The sequence below is a fragment of the Sceloporus occidentalis genome, unplaced genomic scaffold (assembly GCF_023333645.1).
Source record: "Sceloporus occidentalis isolate IW3139 unplaced genomic scaffold, rSceOcc1.0.p SCAF_28, whole genome shotgun sequence".
Classification (NCBI taxonomy): domain Eukaryota; kingdom Metazoa; phylum Chordata; class Lepidosauria; order Squamata; family Phrynosomatidae; genus Sceloporus; species Sceloporus occidentalis.
In genome coordinates, this window is record NW_028317008.1 from 9898127 (window position 1) to 9920971 (window position 22845).

Sequence of the window (22845 nt, forward strand, 5' to 3'; positions counted from 1 at the left end):
CCTATGTTTTGTTTCTAACTCTGACAGGAAAAAGGCCATTGATGGAAAAAAAGCTTTTGGTGGATAATTAAGTCACCAGCTATCAAAATGTACCAAGAGGTCTTCTTTATCAGTCAAGGCAAAGAGAATATGCATGAAAACAATCCAGAGTTGTACAGACTCTTAAGTAGTGTTTTGGTTGCTGGAACAAATTCATTAATTTCTATAAGACTGAAGGATCCAAAGGGAATCTTGCTTCAAATGAGAAAAAGTTTGATATGGACAGCCCCAGCAATGAAACATAGCACTGCTACCTGTAGGAAAAGCAAAACACATATGTAAGAGAAGTCAATGCATATTCCCCTCTAAAGTCATTGTAAAAATGTAAAGCTCTGAGATACACAATTATGTGATAATATTTTACTATCTATCTATCTATCTATCTATCTATCTATCTATCGTTCACAAAAAGCAGAATGACGATATTGAATTTGCAATTCTGATGAATTCAGCAGACTTGATTATGGGAATGTTTTCAGGTGAGACTGAGCCTTTCATTGTATCTTTTTGAATCCCTCTTTCAGAATGTGGTTGGCATCTATGTCCTACACGTTTTAATGTTGGAGCTCTAAGTATTGCAATAGCCATTTAAGGGACTATCAGTCAGTTTGGAATAATTCACAACAAGAATATTTAAAAGTTCCTAATGACCGATATGACTAAATGTTTTTGGAAATCACCATATTAAGAAAGAATAAGCATAAGTGAAATATTTATACAATGTAATAAAAACATAACAAAAAACAGTTTAATACACAGGATTTGAAATCCCACTATTCAGAAAAGTATAGACTAACATGCAGGGCCATTTGCACTTTTGTACATGCATATTTATGCTATTTGTACATGCATTTTTTAACATGTTCTGTAAAAAGTGACTAAAACTAAAATGCTAATAAAAAAGTGCATTAATCATTATGGCAGAAAAATAAAGATGGATTTTATTAATCACACTCTTCGCACATTAAAAATGAATGTCTTAATGAATAGTGCTCTATATCCTCAACTAACCTTATTTTACATATTTTTTTTTTGTTTAACTGCTTAATTGAAAGCGCTCCTGTTAAAATAAATTCAAGTGGATCATAATGAGTAAACTTTCCATGGATATTTTTTGTATTTTATTTTTTTTAAATTTTTTTTTTTTTTTTTTTTTTTAACAGATTTGGATTTCTGGGGTAAAAAAAAATAAACAAAGTGCAACGTTTATATCTAAATCTGCTTACCAGATCATAAAAATGCAACTTCAAGGAGACATCTATATTACAGTGAGTGTTTTTTCTCTTTGTTGTAACATGCTGCAAAACAGAATGAATTGTGTATAGTAAATGAAATATTACAATTAATATTTATGTTTTGTAATTAAACAATCAAATTTAGACAAGGAATTCAGTATTTTTTTTAAAAAAAGTACTATAAAATCTAAACTGCATTAGTTATTGAATTATAATAGCCTCTGTTCAAAGAGAGAAAAGTAGCCAATATAAATTAATAATGCGTAATACAGTTTTATAAATTCATTATAAATTAAGTGTTAATAATTCTAGTAAAAATACATTTTATTTTTTAACAGAGTATAATGAATAGGTTTGTCTGCTTTGATATCATATGGCTATTTAACAGACTATTCCCCTAAATAGATTTGTATTCTTTTAATGCATGTTGGAGGCCATTTTGCATTGACTCCGCTGCATTTTACTGCAAACTGGAACATGCATTCTTTAGTAGCTACAGTAAGACAATGAGTTAAGTGGGTACATTTTCTTTAGGATAGTTGTGCCAAAAAGATCACATACCATGTATTATCGTCTTTAGATACATATGGAGTTCCAGACACTTCTGTTTCTGTTTGGGCAACTCTGTGCTTAACCTGTACACCAAATGAACACAGCCTTTTTATTTTTACACTCATTCCATCAAATAAGAAAGAAAACCTGTAATAATCGCACTATTGCAAAGCAGTATCGCGTATTTTAGTTTACATATTAAAAGAACACTTACAGATTCTACAGAATTTCAATCTAATCCTTACAAGCTTTCTATGGTTAAGCACACATTTAATTATTTAAGATATAAAAGAAAATAGAGAATCAGTGCGAATTCCCCTTCACAGAAAATTATAAATACAAAAAAATAGTATATAAACAACATTTTTGTTTTTCGTGTAAATTTTATTATGCCTCACAACCTGTAATGGCTCGTAATGGATATGAATCGAACTTGCTTGTCTTGGCCAGATTTTGACATGCATGTAGGAAAAATTAAAACACACATGCAATTCCAATCTACGGGAAACGTTTGTGAAAAACCTACACGTGAATATTTTATTTGATACTATTCTGGTCTGATAGGTTCATTAGGAGGAATGTAAATGATATTGTACAGAGGGTTATCTGCTTTACCCACAACTCAAGCATACTTGGGCACGCTGCCACATATTTCTTGAAATGCAGACTCTACCTAGGATTGTAAATTATTATCTTTATAACTTTATGCTGGCCAACCTCCCTATCACTCCTCCGAGAGATATGCAGAACAAAGAAAGTATTGTGCACAGTATAAAATAGCATACCTTCCATAAACACAGAGCTCCCAATAGAAATCCGAAAATTAAGCAGCCCAGGGCAATGGATGCTGTTTTTGTCCAGTGTAATGATGTATTGCTGCTAGGCTCTTTTCTGTCTGACGAAACTGTAAAACAAGAGTACATTTACCAATATTGCCAATTATAACCAATAACACTATTTACAATCATTCATGAAATGCTTTCTATACTTTGATATACAGCATAAATAATTAAAAAAAGCTTTCTAAGGCAACGCAATTCTTGGCACTTACCGCAATGAGCAGCAAGCCTATAGTTTTCCTTAATTAAGCAATAGAATAGAACCAGCCTCGACTCCACAATGCAGTAGGCAACTTGGCTTTTCAAATAAATTCTCCTAGAGTTAAAGAGCTAATTTAAACTAGACAGTCAGGGGCTTAGATGCAATGATATTAACTTTTACTTTACTGAGAGGGTAGTATATATTTAATACAACAACTTCCCAAGTGGCAAAGGTTAACAGAGTAAGAATTTTAACATGCATATAGCTAACCTGAATCTAATACAAGACCAAGGCCTTAAGACCTAAGCCTTTACAGCAGGAATAATGGTAGATAGATGGGCCAATTGGTTCTGCCATCAAAGTATTTGTTTCTAGGACTACCTATAGTCATTTACTAGCAAGATAATATGTAATAATGTATTAGTGCATTATTGTACATATACCGGTAATTATTATAGTACAAAATGCTATGGGAGAGACTACATGTTGCTTTTGGAAGAATTATTTTGTTTATTAATAAATACAGACATGTAGAGGCTGTGAAAGATTACCCTTGGAAGCTCAATGGGTTTTGATGGGCAACTTGTAATGTTTAACTGCTAATGCGTTCACAGATTTGGATATGAAATAACATATTTCAAACAAATTAGCAAGTGCAACTGACATATTTATTTATGAGAGGTGTAAATACTGCCAAACAATTCTGAATTACATAGTTCAAGAATCACTTTTTTTTCTTCATGTGATCATCCAGAATCAGTTGTCATGCTGGTTTATGAAATAATATTACATGTTCTCACACTTGTGCAATTCAAACCATTCTGTTGTTTACTGAAGAAATAAACATCTCAAGAAACTAGAATGTTGATTATTGCAGATTGTCAATAACGCATAACCTTTCTTGAAACTGTGCAGAACCCTGAGCCAGTAATATGGAATGCTGCAAAAAGCTATTACTCACGCAAATCAAGTCTAAACTGGACATGTGCCATACAATGGGAGAACTTTATTGTCAAGGAATTCACTCTTTAAGTGCCAAAGGCTTGAATGATGTCTTTTTAAGAAAATAAAAAATCTAATCTCCTGGTTACAACATGTCAGTTAAAATGATAAGAATAGGATCCATTTTGGAATATATTTGGTTTGGATAACTATATAAATAAAAGGATAATAATAATAATAATACTTTTCCCGACTGTCACCAATATTTATGGCTGTCTGAGCTTATTTGGCTTTGAAAAATACCATGAAAATCATTTTTGCATTGATAATGAGAGAAAAAGAGAAAGGGAGAGAAAGCACAAATGACTATTTTGAGCATGGAACACTGAAATGTATTACAGAAATAGGCTGAAGAATGTAAATATTTGAATAAAGTGAGATAGATATAGAACACTGCACATTGAGATGTATAACATTAATATTCTTAGTATAAATATCATTAAATTCAAGTGTTTTAGGGGATCAGTTGCATACTTTTTGAACAGGTATTATGTCAAGCAATGTACTAAACAAGGGTCTGGGATTTATAGACTTATGGAATTCTGACTACCGTTTGTCTCTGTAAATGTCTGATATATATTTTGATCACATTCTAATGTCTGGCTATTTCACGCCTATACTTACACAAGCCAAATACTGTATGTTGTACATTTGCTGCTGCTATTTAAGTCTCTAAGATTAGCATTTATGAAAAACACACATTTTTGCCAATGTGGGCGTTTCATTAACAGGTCGCATAGATTGCAATAATGATACCAACAAATATTTAGGTCCAATTAGAAAACTGGGCCTGCCAAAACGCAGTGCCAAATACATGTGCTTGGAGAAAGGTTAGGTCAAAGCGAAAGGCTAATTCATAAAATGGCTTTTAAAATTGCAGCGATAAGTAATTTACGTAAGTATACTTACTAATTCTGCTGTTATTTGTGCGGGTGCTGGGGACATAAGGGAGCTCTCGATTTGTGCCATGACTCCTGTAATCTAAACAATAGGGAACATATGTGTAAATGATCTGTCTGAAATATGTAGGAAGAGCACTGAAAAATATAATGTTATTGATGCCTAAACTTACCAGTGTTGGGATGGCTTGATGTGGGTAGAACACAGGTCTGATCATAGCCTGTGTTGTTGATTTCTTTGAATGCTTCTATTGTTTGATTTACAAAACTAAAAAATTTTTTTGGAGGAACCTCCTCTTCACGCAGCGAATAGTCATCTACAAAGTCCTAGTTAATGCAAAAAGAAAACACAAGAGTATTAACAGCCTAACCAAAATCGTTTTCATTACCTTTTCTAGAAGTATAGTATCAATACTTCCTGATAGAACATTCTTTATGTATCGCATTGGAAATACCCTATGACGAACTCTTATCTGGTCATCAAAAATGCATAGGCATAGTTTAAGAAATCACTAAAAACTATAATACTAATTATTATTACTAACTTATTCACATAATAAGGGGTTGCAATTTGCTTGGGTGCCATGCCGCTTATGTAAAGTACAGGTTGGGGCAACCTTTGGCATCTGTTATATTGCAACTTTCATCATTTTCAGTATTAAACCACAGGGAGGGTAAGTCACCTACAGTGAAATTGTTTTTCACAACAAGGTTGTTGATTGCACAATGGAGATTGGTTAAAAAACATATTTGTGGGAAATCTGTTTTGAAAATATTTTCAGCTTCTTAAATTCTGGTGTAAAATGGAGTCATTTCTGCATGTAGCACTGCAAAGGTCATAGGGGGATATATTGTTGCCATCGGGTTATGTTCCTTTTCTTAACTTCACCACATAGCAAAGAATGTTGCACTTCTTCCAGCAATTAAGTCTTGGCCTGCAGCTACCTTTTGTACTCAGAGGGGGGCCTTTCATGTGCTGTAAAGCCTAATTCTGGTAAGTGTTACATTCCAATACAGTGGTTTATCCTAAATATTAGGATTATTACTATGACTACTATTTTATGTGTGGGGCACTGGTTACATGAGTAACTGTTTTGATAATGAAGTGAATAAATCTACATTTTGATGCACCTAATATAGGTGCCCTTGTTCCCCAAGTGCTTCTACTGGGCCACATTTTAAAGATGTCACTGATCCGTGGCTGGTATTCATCTGTGTGACTGGCATTTAGTTTTAGGGGGGTAGTATCCTCTCTGGCGCATAATGGCGGGGGCACAGATCACCCTATAAAGCATGCCACAGAATATTGATATATTGGGACAAACATGTTAACCAAGATCACTATCACTATCACTTGTTTTTCCACAGCGGCCTATGGAACAATATGTATTAAATTACCAGAGATGTTTTCTCCAGTTATGAAATTCACTCTAATTTGCATGTATTAGTGAATTATTTCAAATGTATTTTATGTGTTACACATGGATAAATGAGAGGTGATGTAGCAGTAACAGGAGTGATGTTGCCCGAGTAAGTAATCTGGCTGAACAATGGGAGGGCAGAGAGATCAGTGCAATTACAGACTTGCTAGTCCTTCTCACTATATACCACAAATTGGCCCTAAAATCTCCTACTACAAAACAAACATACATCAGGGAAGTCAGGAGATTAAAATACATTCACTGGGCAATTAAATGTTCAAGCTTAAGAATTCTAACCCTCCAACAATTACAGTAGATGTTGTCTTTCTAACTTGAGTGAAATAATTACACCTTATGTTTCTTTGAATTTTAAAGGCATTACTGAAGATATGGAGTTATCTGTAATTGTTTCTGGGTGAGTTTATCTGTGAGGGTTAATCAAAATCAAAACTTCCTAAGCATTTGTGTTGGAATATCTTGCCTACATCACTTTAAAAACACACCAAGTTTGATACTTTACCATTTGGTCACTAAGTTGGACACAATCTCTGATTCCTTGGAATATCAAAGAAAGATTATTTAAGATTAAATAATTTTGTGATGAACTGGAAAATTTGGTTGAAAGCACATCGAGGCGGAAAGAGAATTCATTCAGCATCAGGTATAACCAGCAGTGTTTGGGCTGAAACATAGAAAAAAAGAAAAAAAACACAACAATTACCCACCATGTTGAACAGTTTCTGAATCACACATTGATATGTAAATTGTATGTGATGGGACTATTTTGATACAAAACATTCACAAAAGGCAGATAGAAGAATGATTTTATATTTATTTTAATGCATTATGTCAGAAAAAAATCTCAAATTATAGCTCAACACAATTAACATCTGGCTTTTTCTGAAAGTTAACACAGATGTTTATTTTTTCCCATACAAAATTATTTAATTCTGACCGGATGTTCTTGCATGAGGAAGAGGCACTGTCTTTGGAGAATTATTATAAAGGAGGGAAAATGATCAGAACTTTGTTCTTTGACATTTGCCAAGGATTTTGAATAGAAAAGCCAAAAAGCTATTCAAGTTTAACATTGAAAAATGAATTGGACACTTAATATAAAGATCAGTTTCTTAGTGACCAAATATGATAGGTTGATTCTGTTGTAGCAGCATTAAATTCTAGGGAACCAAGCAAATAATTATTTGGGGTTATGTTATCATGCTTGGTATTTCCCATACTAATTACAGCAGAATTTTATATTAACTAGTGTTGCACTAAATAACATTTCACACATTAGAATCAGTTGAAATCATGGCAAGAGAACATATACATTGTGACTAGTTTCTAGTTGTAAAGCACCAAATAGGCAGGGTAATGGTGTTGCCCTTGGGATTTGCCAATTCATACATTTTAAATATATCATTAGTATCGTTATTATAATTTTCCAGCAAAACTAATTTTAATGGGTTAAAAATGATGTTTACAGCAAAAATCTTTAAAAGATTTGTGATTAGTGCAAAGAAAGCAAACCCTTATGCAACACATGTACTACACATCAAGCCTAAAAAACTGGGTTCACAGGTTCTCATGTATGCGTAGTAAACAAGGTTTCATACAAACGAGAACTGGCTTTTTATCACTTCCATTCTACTATTTAAACCTCGTAGGTAGCATTTTTATGGTAAACAGTGTCCAACCTTTCTTTAAAATGCTTAACCTGGAAAACTTGTTGGTCAACTTTTTAATGCACCAATTAAAGTGGAATCCACAAACATTCCTACCTTTTTTCACCTGTAGTTTTAGGAATTTCAAAAGGTGACTTATACTGGCATTTGTTAAAATGAGTTTAACAAAAAACATGTCTTACAAGAGAATTCGCTTGAAACAATTGGTCTACACCCATTGGGGGAAAATCTGTGATGTGTTTAAAAGCAATGTTGCATTAGCACACAATTACTAGAAGTAATTTATTTAAGGTCCAGTCTTTAAGTGATTGCTTAGTGGAATTTTCTCAAACCATAATAACTCAATAAAAGCAATAGTAAGAATTCCACTCATTTAGATCTTCACTGTCTATTCCAAATCCATGGGTGTGGAGAGAAAACAGCCCTTTGAACTGAAATAAAATTTGTGTGGGTTGGATAGAACCATAATCTGTATGGAACCATAATCTTTAAATCCCTTTGCAAACCTGTAGACTGTGCAGCAGAATTAATCTTTTCAGAATATGCTCTGTAGTGCCAACACAAAACATAATGGCGATGTCCTCATCAATGTTATTTAACATGTAATGAGAGGAGTTGAATTAAAGCTCATAATTACTGGGATCTACAAGACTCCCTTAAAATATGAATTTCTGTAACTCACAAAGGGATAGTCACCAAATATGAAATAAGCCTTATTTTCTGCAGTATCTACGTGTGTGTGTGTGTGTGTGTGTGTGTGTGTGTGTATGTATGTATATATGTGTATGTATGTATATATGTGTATGTGTATGTATGTATATATGTGTATGTATATATGTATATATGTGTATGTATATATGTATATGTATATATGTATATATGTGTATGTATGTATGTATATATGTGTATGTGTATGTATATGTATATATGTGTATGTGTATGTATGTATATATGTGTATGTGTATGTATGTATATATGTGTATGTGTATGTATGTATATATGTGTATGTGTATGTGTATGTGTATATCTCAATATATGTGTCAAACAAGTCTACACACAAGATTTTTCTCAAACATTCAATTTCTCAAGCTTTCAATTACTGTACAAGATGTCAAAAAATCACTAACTGAAAAACTGCCCCTTGATGTTCTTACTGATAAATTCATTTAGCCACCTAGTAAATATGAAATTATTTTCTTACCATATCCTCACTTAGTGGAACATATTTCAGGGTCATATTGTAATCATTTGGAAGATTTCCAACCTATGATGAAACAAAAAGAAAATAGTTATTACAAATAATTTAGCTAATGCTACCAATGCCACTTACAAAGCTACCTCAAGCGACATTCATGGTGCATGGATCAGCATCTGGTTCATACAGATCATGTGAATAATGTGGTTTATCATGCAATTCAATATAACCACATTTATGTTTTAAAAAATGCTTTAAAACATTTACAATATAAACACTGCAACATATCTGGATAAATATATTATATCATCATAAGATAACACAGAAGACATCATTAGTATGGCAACATGTGTTTGAATTCTATGCTGCTTTAGCAAATGTGAATAATTGTATGTCTGGTTCTTGCTGGGCCACTTCAGCATGTATGAAATGCTGCATAAGGATTCATTCCTGCCACAGGGAAACAAATGGTTATGTGTAAAACAAAAAAACAAACAAACACTACACTAAAATTGCACATATATATTGCTGGACTGGATATACTCCTAGTGCAATTGGGATAGTGGGAAATAAAAACATAATGACAGAGAGAGACTTTATACAAACTATTACATTTATGACACCCTGGAGTCTTCATTCTGGCTTTCTTGCTTTTTTCCACGTGCCTTGTCTGACAAATTAGAAAGTACTTTGGGGGAGAATGCAGACGGACCAGCATGTATCTAGTATTACTGGCCAAGAAGAGTGTGTTGAAGCCACATGGCCTAAAACTCTAGTCCTTAAAACTTCTATCACAACAGCAATTTTTTCTGTGTCACATAAAATTAAGTTGGTATAGGTTTAACATGTGATTTTTTTTAAACATGAATCTAAATAACCTAAAATACTTATGCAGTCAAAGACTCTGAAAAGGTAAAGGAACAATAAACGATAACTCAATCATGCAGTTTTCTTTTTGGGACACTGTCCTGAATGACTGGCCCAGAGAGTTTTAATCGTCCCATCCTACAACCCACATAACTGCCAAATGTTCTATATAACCTTGATCAACATCTAGGTACTCATCTGAAACAATTAAATGATGCCCAACAGCATACAGAACACGTAGACATGGTGATTTACAGAAATGTGCAGGATGTCACTTATCATGATATTATTTATTGTTTTATATAGTGCCATCAAATTACGTAGCGCTGTAAATGGGTGGACAGGACAAAACAAGTAGTATGTAACAATTTGAATTAGAGACAACTGGTGAGGAGGGCCCTGCTCAAACGAGCTTACCATCTAGAGTAGTATTTCTAGTCTCGATGGGAATGGAAATCAAAATTTAAGAGACATCACAAACATTTAAATACGTACACAATAAAACAGTGCACTTGTGTCATTCTAAATTCCAAGCTACTTATTTGATACACCAGCCCCCTCTAATTACCAGATGTTTTATTCGATACAGCACTTGTGTCTGATTCTTACTATGATTCTTATGTGGCACATTCATTTAATATGATTTCGCAATGTTTAACAAAATGTTGGTTTTTGGCCATCATCTTCAACCTAGCATGAAATGACGCTGTTGGAAGAACAGTTAGTCAACACACTTCATTCATGATGGTTACAGAATGCAGCCAGATTTGAGGATTAAGGTCTTGGCTGCAAAACGTTCATTATGAATATATGTTTGCAACTCTACATGTCAGGACTATAATTTCAGAGGGAACAGGCCAAGCTTCCAAGAATGTATTCAAACAAATGGTTGCCAGTGCCATACCCTCTTACCCTATCTACTGTTATAAAGTAACCTGTCAATGTGCACAAGTCTTGTCATTGATTAATAAACCATATAGGTTATGCTTCCGTAACAGGCTTTGCTTAGCTTGAACTCCAATGAATGAATGAGTCAATGAAGATTTTAATTCTGTTTCTAATGTGGGACTGTCACTTGTGTCATTTTGTATATAACTAATTGGTTATGAAACGAAACCCAAGAAATAGATACTTAGAGGTATTCTTTATGTCGGACAGATGCCAGTGCAACTAAGGCTCTTACAAGTCCTGCAGAAAGTTCACTGACTATATTCAAATCTGGCAACAGGTCACTGAACTCAAGAAAAGCTACACTCAAACTTGCAGCAAGTTTTCCCTGAGGTCAGATGCAAGGAGTCCTCAAAGACTTGGCTAAAGAGCCATATTCTTGAAAGCTTGACAATAGTGGAATTCATAGAGTGCTGTGCAGTTCAGGTCATCAGACCACTATGTGGCTTGTTCTGCAGCTCTTAGCTCCTGTCTCCCAAGTCATCATAAATAAATTATCATCTACAGTCTCTTTGTTATGCTCAGAAATGATGGGAAGGAATTTTAGAACTGCTAATAAGTATCTATCATTTTAAAACTGATCTTTCTGTATCAACCCCATAGAGTATAACAATAACTAATAAGATATATCAGTTTATTAAAAATATTTTGACATACAAAATGTTGTTACACAATGATCTGTTATGTTAGTGTTGGCCATGTGCATTTTAATTCAAAATACCCCAATGGATCTACCGCAGGATTAATTATTTATTTGCACATCAAGAACATAATTTTCAAGAATGCATTAAATATGATTTTGCATTCCTAAGTGAACGGTGTACTAAATAGAGCCTAAAGACAAGCAAGACCGAGTGACTAATTACATGCTCTAGGGGAAAGCTGAACTGCTACTAAAACTATAGGTTATAATAGATGTTAGAGGCTGAATTTCCCACAAATATATAATTTGCTTCACTTTAAATTCTTGAAGCACCTGTTTGTTTGTTTTTTCTTTTTTACAAAGACAATAGAAAATAGTTACATTAGAAATAACTTAAAATGGTTTTGTTCACAATGTAATTATAAGGTAAATCTGGTACATCCAGTCTCTTAATAGTTATGAAAACCAGCATGATCATTTAAATTTGAATTTTTTTTTATTCCACTTTGAATGTAAACATCCAACATATGTAAACTTGTTTTATTACTGATGGGAACTATTTCACTATTATATATGGTCAGAATATTTGACACAAAAAAAGAGTTGATACAAGTATTGTTTTTGCAGTTTTTCCCAAGGCCAACTTTAGTTATTTGTCAAATCTTAATTTCACCTACTTAACAAATTACATTTTAATGTTTACAGTCTGCGAGAAATGGATACATGCACAAGAGCACTTTTGTAAACCTGGCCCTTGCATCTTGGTCATATAAACGATGACAGATGGTGGGTATTCCAGCAGATTTGTATATTGACAGAGAAATAGCTCAAATACAACACTAAAATGTTATATGAAGCTTAGTGACAGATCACCTGTAGGATGTTAAAAAATATCAATTGATGCCAATTTACAAGCAATTTTTTTTTTAACTATTATAATAAAAACTAGATCTGTTCTTTAACGGAATTCTTCCACCCTTTAACACAAATTCAAATGACTCATACTGTGAGAGGTCAAGTGTGTTTTCTATGTAACAAGGGATAAGACAAAACATGCCAATATCCTCGTAGACCATTTCTTCTTGAACGTACATCTTGATGTGAGGTGTTTGAACATATGGCTGCACTACATTCCATTAGAGATTTCTGTTTGCTCCAGACAGTATAAGCTGCTGGCCCCTCAGGACACACCAACACGCTTCTGTCTTTTTCAGCAAATAACACACATCAGCCTTTTACATGCGTCCACAAGATATTTTGGTGAACTCTGATACTTATGTTTTTTCCATCAGCAAAACACATTGAAAGGCATTCAAAAGATATCACAGCCAAGCCCAATAACGAGCATTTAAAAACCAACATTCATTTTCTTAATCAAATTGCTAGAAAATGTAAAAAAAATAAAAATATAGGCCTACCAATTTTTCAATGTCATTTACAGCATCAGTGACTGGATTTCCGCAAGGACTCCCAAAACAAATGAAATGCAGTTGAAGATAAATAAATGTGATAATCCAGGTCTGTAGAAAAAAAATACAAGAAATTGAGTGTATAGACATACTTAATACAAATGTATATGCAACATTATACATAAAACGTACATAAGTGGTGTTTCACAGATTAAAAGAAACATTGATTTTAAGGTATTTAGTGTTTCATCTATCCATCCTCTACTTGATGGTGTCAATATGGTTGTGACAATCCCCATCCTCTGCCACTGAAGATGGAACCAACATCTACAGAGTTTCTATTTTTCATTTATCATAAAACTGCTCAAGTTTAAAATAATTCACAATTATTTCACTGTTCCTAACAAGGTGATATATATATATATATATAGAATTGCTTTAATTTGTGGCCTTGTCATAATCTCTTAATTTCTGCAAATTATGTTAAAATGAGTCTAAAATATTTAATCCTTTTAAACCCGTATTAATTTACTTGACTTGTTCCTCCAGCATACTCTCAAATTACGGACATGAAAGTGCCTTATCTTCAGATGGAATGTTTTACTGACGTCGAATACAGCTTCCGGCACTCTAGAACTAGTTTAGCGGGCGAAAAATATTTACTCCTCAGTCGTGCGTCCAGCTAATCAGTTGTTCCCAACTTTTTTTTTTCAGGTGCACTAAGTAATGGAAGCACCCCCAAACCATACTACTGCTGCATCCAAAAAAATATGTAGATATGTATGCACTACTAACAAAGCAAATAGAAACTCAATACATGCATGCAAATTACAAAATTAAAGACAGGTTTGCCATAACTCAGCAAGTCATTGATGTTTAAGTGAAAAATCAAAATCAGTACATCATATGATTCCAATTTTAGCCATGTTAGCCATGATCAGGCCCAACCGCTGTTCACTAAGGTTTATATCCTTCTGTGGGGTAAGTAGACTCCATTTATAAGATTAAATAATTACAAAACAGATGTGCCTCATATTTGTGTAAGGTTTTCCAAAAAATCTGCATAGTAAAATAAAATGCAAACCTCACATCCAGTAACAGAATATTGCCACATGAATTTAGCAAAACAACCACATGCAAAACTCAATTTGTATTTGTTTTTTCCATTTATAAAGTATACACAACCTGGAGTAACAGCCAGAACAACTTACCTAATCGCAATGTTACTGTAAATAGATGCCTGACCTGCAGTTAGAAGTAGGAAACCCATAAGCAGACAGCTTGTGGCTGAGTTTTATTTTATTTTAGAATGTACAAAAGTAAACTAAAATGAATATCAGTGAAAGAACAATGCAGAGCACGATATTAGCAGATTTGGATTTGAATGCTAAACTAGTGTATGGTTGACTACACATCATGGGAATGTCCTGTTTTTTCCATGTTCTAGGCATGCACCGGATTAAACTACAATCCCTATAATCTAAATAATAGCACTTGTAACTAATTTTCCTGCTTGCAAAGAACCTTTTTTATCTATTTATATATCTTCTCTTTTTATATTTTAAGAAAATAAATGTATAAATAAAATAAGCAGTTTGAAAAGATATAATTTTGTACGTAGTATACTTTTTATTTTTTATTTTTTTTAACATGGGCATTTATTTTGTTCCATTGCCAGTGTAACTGTATTGCGTAATAATGGGCCACTGTGAAGCTACTGAAAGAGTTTCCTTTTAAACCAAGGCACAAGTATTTTTTTGATAACTGGGTCAGAATTGTGGTGGGCTCTAATATATACATAAATAATATTTAATACCACAACAAGCATTATACCAATGCTTATTGTATTTTTCAGTAATGTGCTAAAGACCCTTTAGAGCAGGAACAGTGGCTATCAAGGCATGGCTGTACTATGACTGCGGCTTCAAGTGATGCACTGTATTAAAAAGAATGGTTTGTAAGCTATACGATTAGCTTTTACAATAGTCCAAGTTACAGACATTTTAAACAGAGTTACTTCAATCCATTCCCCGATTCCCAGGGCAGCTGATAAAGATATGGGATTTGTTACATGAAATGATCCAAGACAGAACTGCCTATATAATTGAAGTCAGCTGGAACAAGTCATTACGGCAATTAATGTCACTGCTTCTCCAGTGGGCATACAATTTCCAGTGTACTTATTACGGTTACCACAAACCCGCACTTTTAAAAAAATCTAAATCTGGGTTTAATTCCTTTGGGTGGCCCTAGCACTTAATTTGCCACAATAAAACCGATTCAATTGCATTTACAGATTGGGTTTTGCTTTTGTGATGTGCCTTAAATACACTCAAGTGGTAAATATTTTTTGACTAATTGCAACAAACCTAAGCCTCGAAGGTTAAAGTTGTTTTATGGTGTCACACAAACCTGACAAGCATTAAAAAACAGATACTTTGCTAACCATTTGCCTGAATTAACCTTTATTTTGATAAGCCAGTCAAAAGATCCTAGCATATTTTTTTCAACAGCATTTTTATGCATACATTTTTTATCACTTTGTTACTGGTTAGAATTCCTTGGTTTTGTTTGTTTTCTTGTTTTAAAACAGGGGTTTTGCTCATTATTGCAGGATTATCAGAAGAAACGTAACACATAACCACAAGAATTTTGTGTACACATGTGTACAGTTTAACAAAGATAACAATTTCCTTATTATGGTCTGCAAAGTATTTTCTCAGTGTTTCTAAAGCATGGACTTATGGTTTATTAAGTAAAATTTCCAAGTCATGAACATGTGGTGTTATTTATATATCTAGAGTCTTGAAGATATTAAATGCAAACTTAAGATTGTCAAATATAAACGGTTTGTTGGTGACTACATTGTCTACTTGCCCTTGCAATGAAATAAACCAATTGTTTGTACAGGTATATCCTGAATTCACAAAAACGAAAGAAATATTTCGTAATATGAGAACTTTACAATTTTATGCAGGACTTGTTACATTTATTATGAAAAATCTAATAGTTATAAATAAATGATAAAAATGATATCAAACTTATAACAGCTCTATAATTATTATGTGGCCCCCATAGCAAAGCAATAATAAAAATCATGCACTAGGCAAACATTGAACATTAACTCAATAAGCCACCATACCCAGGAAAAGAATATTGGGAAAGGCTACTATAGTTCAAACTTTCCCTGAGCAGCAGGATGTTGCATAATGTGATTTGCAATGATTGAAATGCCAGTAAAAGTAATACTGACAAATCCAGGTCTATAGATTTCAGATGTTTCCCTTTAAATTGAAACGACAAACCATAAAGCCACTCAAGGGAGAAGACAGCTTTTCCTTGGAATCAGCATGTGTGGGAGTAGAAGCAGATGAGCTGCCAATTCATTTCTCATAGAATGCTTACTCCAGCTTGGCATCAGCAAGAGCCGATAGTATAAACCTTTTAAAATGGGCATAGCTGAAAGCAATTCTTGGTAACGCACCCAGCATAATATGGATAATGTGCCAATGCACCAGCTATGTAGAAAGTGGTTTGTCTTTGGCTCACTGCATTTCTAAGCTTGTCACGTGTGATTGTAGATCTGTAGGTACTGTGATAATGTTTCAGTTTGTTTTACATAGTGGGTTGGGATGCCCACAGTGACTTACAGAACAAACGAATGCATAAATTAGGTGAACAACTATATTATAGTTAGACGACCAAAGAGAGAGGAGGAGTTGAATATGTGTCTTGACAGAGAATCAGCTTCAGGAACCTAAATCATATAGAACATATACATTTTGCAGGACTAGAAAATTCCCTGGATATTCTCACATAATCCCTACCAGTATTTGGCAGGAAAGTGATGCAACTGGGGATATGGTTGCAAGACTAAGATTGATGTGAGGGACACTCAGTAGGAAATACCACTATGGCAGTAAAAACAGCCTATTTGCCTATTATCAGTATAACATAAGTAATAGGATAGACAAAGGATTTTGACAAGGCAGATTTTTTTTTACTTTTAAATCTGATATATCTTATTTCAGAAATTGAAAATCTAAAGTTCCATGCACAAACTATCCTGAATGCCAAACAGAGGTAGGGTGGTAAGGCACAGAGGCACAAAGACATCATCTTGCAGTTTATCTGCTATGAACTAAAAAACTCAATATTTTATGAAGAAAACAAAAACAGCTATTAAATTGCTCTAATATCTTTGTGTACATGTAATTTTATATTTGTATTTACTGTTCTGATTATTACCATTATTATTTATTCTTTTATATAGCGCCATCATATTCCACACTATATGACACAAAAGGAAGGATCTCCACAAGCTTACAATCTAGAGGCTTAAGGATTGATTGGAATCATGTTGGAAAAGTAAGCCTTCTAACAGACAATGTTTTTTTCTCAAATTCACTGTAACAAGAGGAGACCGTAGCTGCACAGGAATGTGGAAACTTGCAGGGAAGCGAAGGGGGATCTTCTTAAAGAGGACATGTAAAATGTAAAGAGGAAAAAAAACGAATGTATTTTAAGCGAGAGATAAATTATAATATATAATAAGGATATTACATTCATGCTATAGCTTCCCTTGCACCTGATGTTGTAGAACTGTTAGTATGACTCCCACGTACAAAGAGGTCACACACCAAGGTCTCTACTTATCTTTTAGAACAGAGGAAGGACCTATATAACTCTGGAAAGTTAGACAGCAGAGGAGAAACTATTGTACTGAGCAGACAGCAATGATCTTTTGGGAAACAAGTGCTTGTAGCAAAAATAATTTGACAGTTTTATCTTCTATCATCAATTCATTATATATTAAACATGACTAAAAAGCCTTTGGTGTCTTTCTATTGGCTGTCAATACATTGAATCACTTTTGTTTATTGCTTATTAATCACAGATGAATTACTTGGCACTCAATGGGTTCATTCTTTTACTTTTAGCTACATAGAGAGTACATGAGTACAGCACACATGGCCCAGTACAAAGTTCAGCAATAAACTCCTTTAGTTTCCTATAGTCTAATTAAAAAGGGGAGGATAGTTTTGTCCACTGTCTTGTTAACTAAACACGTGTACTATAAAAATACAGTCTGTCTACCGTTCTCAGTTATGATTTTTTCTGCTTTTTGGTATATATCTGGTATTTGTATACAAATTTAACTTGTGTCAGAAACTGACTTTTCTAGGGTGATCTTTAAGTCAGTGTTAATGTAGTGTTCAGAAACAGTAATGCTGCTGTCCCACCTGCTCTGTGAATGTAACACTAAATACAGCATTAGAAACATAACTCCTAGTACTTTTAAAGGCAGAAATAATTTTTTTTGTCTAATCGGAATAGCGCCTTTAATCTACACATCTATAATCTCAAGTTAACACACATCTGTCTAATACTGTTCCATCCTCCTTATCTTCCACCTGTCTGCCATAGGATTTCTGTATCCAGTATCAGTATACCACTTCAGAGAAAAGACTACACTTTGGTAATGAGGAGACTCTCCTTTAAAACACAATCCATATTGTTCATAGAACTCCTAGTTACCATTGTTAAGGTGGTCTGCCGACACCCATGCCATTGAAATGGTCCACGGGAAAACAATTGTGAGACCATGCCTATGGGCATTTTTTTCTTATGCAAATATACAATATGTGTTACATTATAGATAAAAATCCAAAGCATATAATAGCTCTGGGACTAGATCAATTTCGCCATCTTTTCACAGAATCCATTTGCTCATTTATATCTGCCACTGAACACATTTTACCTGTTTACAGAAGGCAATTACACCCTTTTAGAAACAGGTTGAAATGGCTACTTACATATAAGAAAAAAAGTTTAAAGCAAGACAATTAAGTAACTCAAAAAGCTAAAAAAGCAACAAAATTCTAAGCCAAATTCAGAAAGTTCCTAATTGTAACTAATAAAATATTAGACTGCAGTATAATTCTATTATTAGTATGAGGGGGTAGGTTGTTAAACTATAGATGTTACTAGATTACAGATCCTATCATAATCAATCAGCAAAATCCAGGTAGGATCCCAGTATCCATGGCTCCTACTTTGTAAGTGTATTTTTTACAGTTCTATATTGATCTTTGTGGGTTTATGCCTCAAGGCTCCTGGCAGAATCAGATTGAATTGAAAGGGTCTATCGGGATCCCTAATTCTACGAAATGTGTTCTCCGAGTCAAAACTGATTGAGTGATATGGCAAATTTTTTCTACAAAGTTCATCAACCCTACTCTAGAGCAGGTGTGTCTCACTGAGGCCCTCTAGCTGCTGTTGGACTTCAATTACCATAATCCTTAGCTATGCTTAGAATTTCTTATATACAGTTGGAGTTGTAGAAAGACATAAACTAGAGGGGACAGATGGACAGTACTGCTCTGGAGGAAGCTTCATACTTTTCTGGCACTTTCCATGTACAGATTCTTTACATAAAACACCACGGCAAAATTCTTGATTCACCACTTGACAAATTAAGCAATAAGCAACAAAACAATAATATCCTCTAAGGCACGCAATAATAGTGTGGTTCCAAATTTAGCTTCCAACGAGCTTTTGCTAAAGTTAAAACCACAAGAAAGACACATAAACCACTTGAGAAGAATGATATCACTTGTTGTCCCACAGGCTTAAGGATTTTGCATTGCACACACACTGATCTTCCACCAAGGTTGGGAATTGTATAGAAGATACCTTATTTAAAGTGTGACAGTAAGACTAAACATTTTAGATCCAGAATGTATGCTCTGCACATGTCTGTGTATAACAAAGGTCACAATATGTGTGTTTTAGTATGATGGCTGCAAGCAAGTCAAAACTCTTGTTCACGGAAAAAAGTCCTTAAGATTCTGGCTAGCACTTTATAAATTATGTCTATTTTGGTAACTAAATCTGACAAATGACGGTAAGCTGTACATTGTCAAACTAACTAGATGACATAAAACATACACTTATTACACAATAATTGAAATACGCAGATTTAAAATTGCTGTGGCAATGTATGAAAGATGGCTCATTTTATTTTGTACTAGACTAGAGGCATTTACTGGTACATACAATTTATTTTTGGCATTTACTTCATTTGTAATTATCTATAACAGACAGGTTCACACCCTGGTTTAAAATGCATTTGCTCATTTGATAGCGTTTCCCTTTTTAAAACAAAATAGTGTCTCGTCATGACCATCAGTGGACAGAAATTACAACAGAAAAATTTCCGTTCGCAGTCAGAAACCTGGGGTTGTGGGATTTCCTATTGGTTGCTTCCCTTAACCAATAGGAAGCCAAACCCATTGACTGCAAACAATAGTGAAGTAGACCTCTGTATATTCTAAATATTACATTGGTTGAAAGAATTACTTAAATGTTTTCATATTCTAAATAAAATGTTGTAGAAAATATTCTGTAGTTCTGTAGCAATGCTTCACAAAGTCTACACAACCAGGTGAACTGGCAGCTTTGAATACATCTAAAACGACAAGGAAATACAAGGAGGCCTTTCACGTTGGCATATTTCTAATGCACCTAGTTTATCTTCTCCAAGGATATCAACAAGACTAAAGGGCTTTTATAACTATTAAGATCTTTGGCACCCTATATTGTTGGACTATGTAACTCATTCCCACACACTAGGTCACCCAACAGATGTGGAACAGAAATTATTTGCGATCATTACAGACCGGGGGTGAGTTTTTACCTCTCACCTCTGGCACATTCTGGCTTTGATGGTAACCTTCAAAACATGCAGGATTTTAAATGTCCTTATAACTCTTAAGCCTAGTCTACTTCAAAGCTATTTCACTCTATGACACAAGAAAATATTATGCCATAATGTAATTATTGTCAGTTCAAATAAATCATGGGTTACATAGGAACTTCTATAACGAAACACACCTATGTGTAGGTATATAATCTGTAATTTATACTACCTACTGTCTTCCCGGTTGATCTTTCCTTTATCAGATATAAATCCTCCTCAAACAAACTGCAATCATGACTAGCTGGTTTGCTTTTTGTTTGTTTAATAAAATACCAGTGCTGTTCTCTGTTGTATGCGCCAATTTTCTGATAGCTGTATTAACACTCAATTAATTTACAAGGTTCTTTCTCTATAGACCACTTGTGTGTGTATGCACAGCTTGTGAATAGGGCCCTCTTTACTTAACGCAACTGTTCATCTTAGTATGTCAATTCTATGAATGTATATACTAGCTCTCCGTAAATTTTTCCGTGTATACTCATATTTATATTTATGTATGTGTAGATATATATATATATATATATATATATATATATATATATATATTTATATATATTACAGTGGAGACTCCATCGCATACTATTGTCTTTTTCCAAGAACGCCACTGCTGAGCGTGCTAGACAGCAGCAGGTTCACACGCATGTGCTCCTATGATCAGATATGCACGCTTCCATATTGCATGCCTGAATTATTTAATACTTCAGGGGACTGATTTACATTCTGAAATTTACTGTTCATCCTTAAAGGCAATTGCCACCCACTAGATGAATTGAGTAACAGCCTTGGGTTTCACAAGGTAAAACAGATAGAAACATTGGAAGGTGGGTGTTTATAGAGCCTTGTATAGCTTAGTTTGATAGGAGTTACATTTCATTAAAATGATTTACTCTGTTTAGGGGACCCTGGGCGAAGCAAGATAATAACTCAAAACTAACACTTTGATGACCAGATTTTAGATGGTTGACCACATCTGGCAACAACACTGTTAAACGGCTTACCGACAATAGACACTTGATCCCAGTCTAGCACCGCATCAATCAATAGTTATATAGATTAAAACAATTAGATTACTGCTAGTGCTATCCAGTCCAAAACGCTATATATATATATATATATATATATATATATATATATATATATATATATATATATATATATATATATATATATATATATATATATATATATATATATAGTAGCCTACCGACTACACACCCATTGTATTACATATATACACTTTTACTCAAGACGCCCACAGTTTGATTTGTCTGAACAATCTGGGCAGCCCTTAAAAAAAATGAACTTTCCTTATAAAAAAGTTACAAGACCCCTAAAATTAAAAAACCCTAAACCAAGATAGAACACAAAAATGTAAACACATTCTGCCTATAGGCTTCTGTAGCCATCATATTTCTATATTACATTTCCATGATTGTGACATCTATAGGGGATTATGCAAAGCTCTTGATGCGTTTCAATTAGATTTTTTCATGGTTATTCTTCATTTATAACTTTGTCTCAGCATTGCTTCTGAAGAATAGTTAAAACTGTTGCAAAATCAGCCTAAGTGGGAATAGAGCTATTAATCACAACAATATTAATAATTATAATAATTATTATAATTATTATTACAATAACAAATGCAAATAGCAGCTCTCCCTTGGATCGAAATAAAATCTGTTGAGTTTATTTCCTTATGTTCCCAGCCAGGCAGCACCTCCACCACTTCATAGCTGCTCTCACAGGTCCTAGCTGCTGGGACACCTTACTTCAGGGGATCGCTGCGTTCTCTTGCCCTCTGTATGCTATATACATCCAGGTGCAAGAAGATCTATACAGAGATCCAGTAACCTCAGCAAGCACAATCATGACTGCAGTCTTCCTTGACATGCAGGTTAAAAATCGAGTTTTACCTTAACCTTTGCCCCATTATACTTTACAGCCAATACAGTGCAACCAAAGCAATGTTCTCAAGAATCAATATCAAATAAACAGGTCAATAATCCAAGTCCATGAAGCGTGTTCTCTACAATAGCTCTGCCGGCTCGTCCCTGCATGCAAAAAGGTGCACGACACTTCTTGCATCTATACGCCTAGTGCATCTAAAACAGCATCAATTTCCAGCTACTTACTTTTGTCTTCTTCAT

The 22845-nt window shown here is 34.0% G+C and overlaps 1 protein-coding gene across 1 annotated transcript; it reads right to left on the reverse strand.

The window, feature by feature from the left end:
* Window positions 1–289: 289 nt before the first annotated feature.
* LOC149299792 (kit ligand-like) lies at window positions 290–22845 on the reverse strand. Its single transcript, XM_089486055.1, has 9 exons — window positions 22831–22845; window positions 12946–13047; window positions 9076–9138; window positions 6710–6871; window positions 4942–5095; window positions 4779–4850; window positions 2612–2730; window positions 1836–1909; window positions 290–293 (listed from the first exon to the last, which is right to left on the reverse strand). The coding sequence occupies exons 1-9, from the start codon at window positions 22843–22845 to the stop codon at window positions 290–292; spliced, it is 765 nt and encodes a 254-aa protein (XP_089342181.1).

Bases quoted from the DNA above. Each gene is read 5' to 3' on its own strand.
- LOC149299792 (XM_089486055.1), bottom strand. The intron at 6,872-9,075 runs GTAAGAAAATAA...TCTATGTTTCAG, and splicing joins TTCCACTAAGTGAGGATATG to CCCAAACACTGCTGGTTATA. The intron at 4,851-4,941 runs GTAAGTTTAGGC...CCTATTGTTTAG, and splicing joins ATCAAGCCATCCCAACACTG to ATTACAGGAGTCATGGCACA.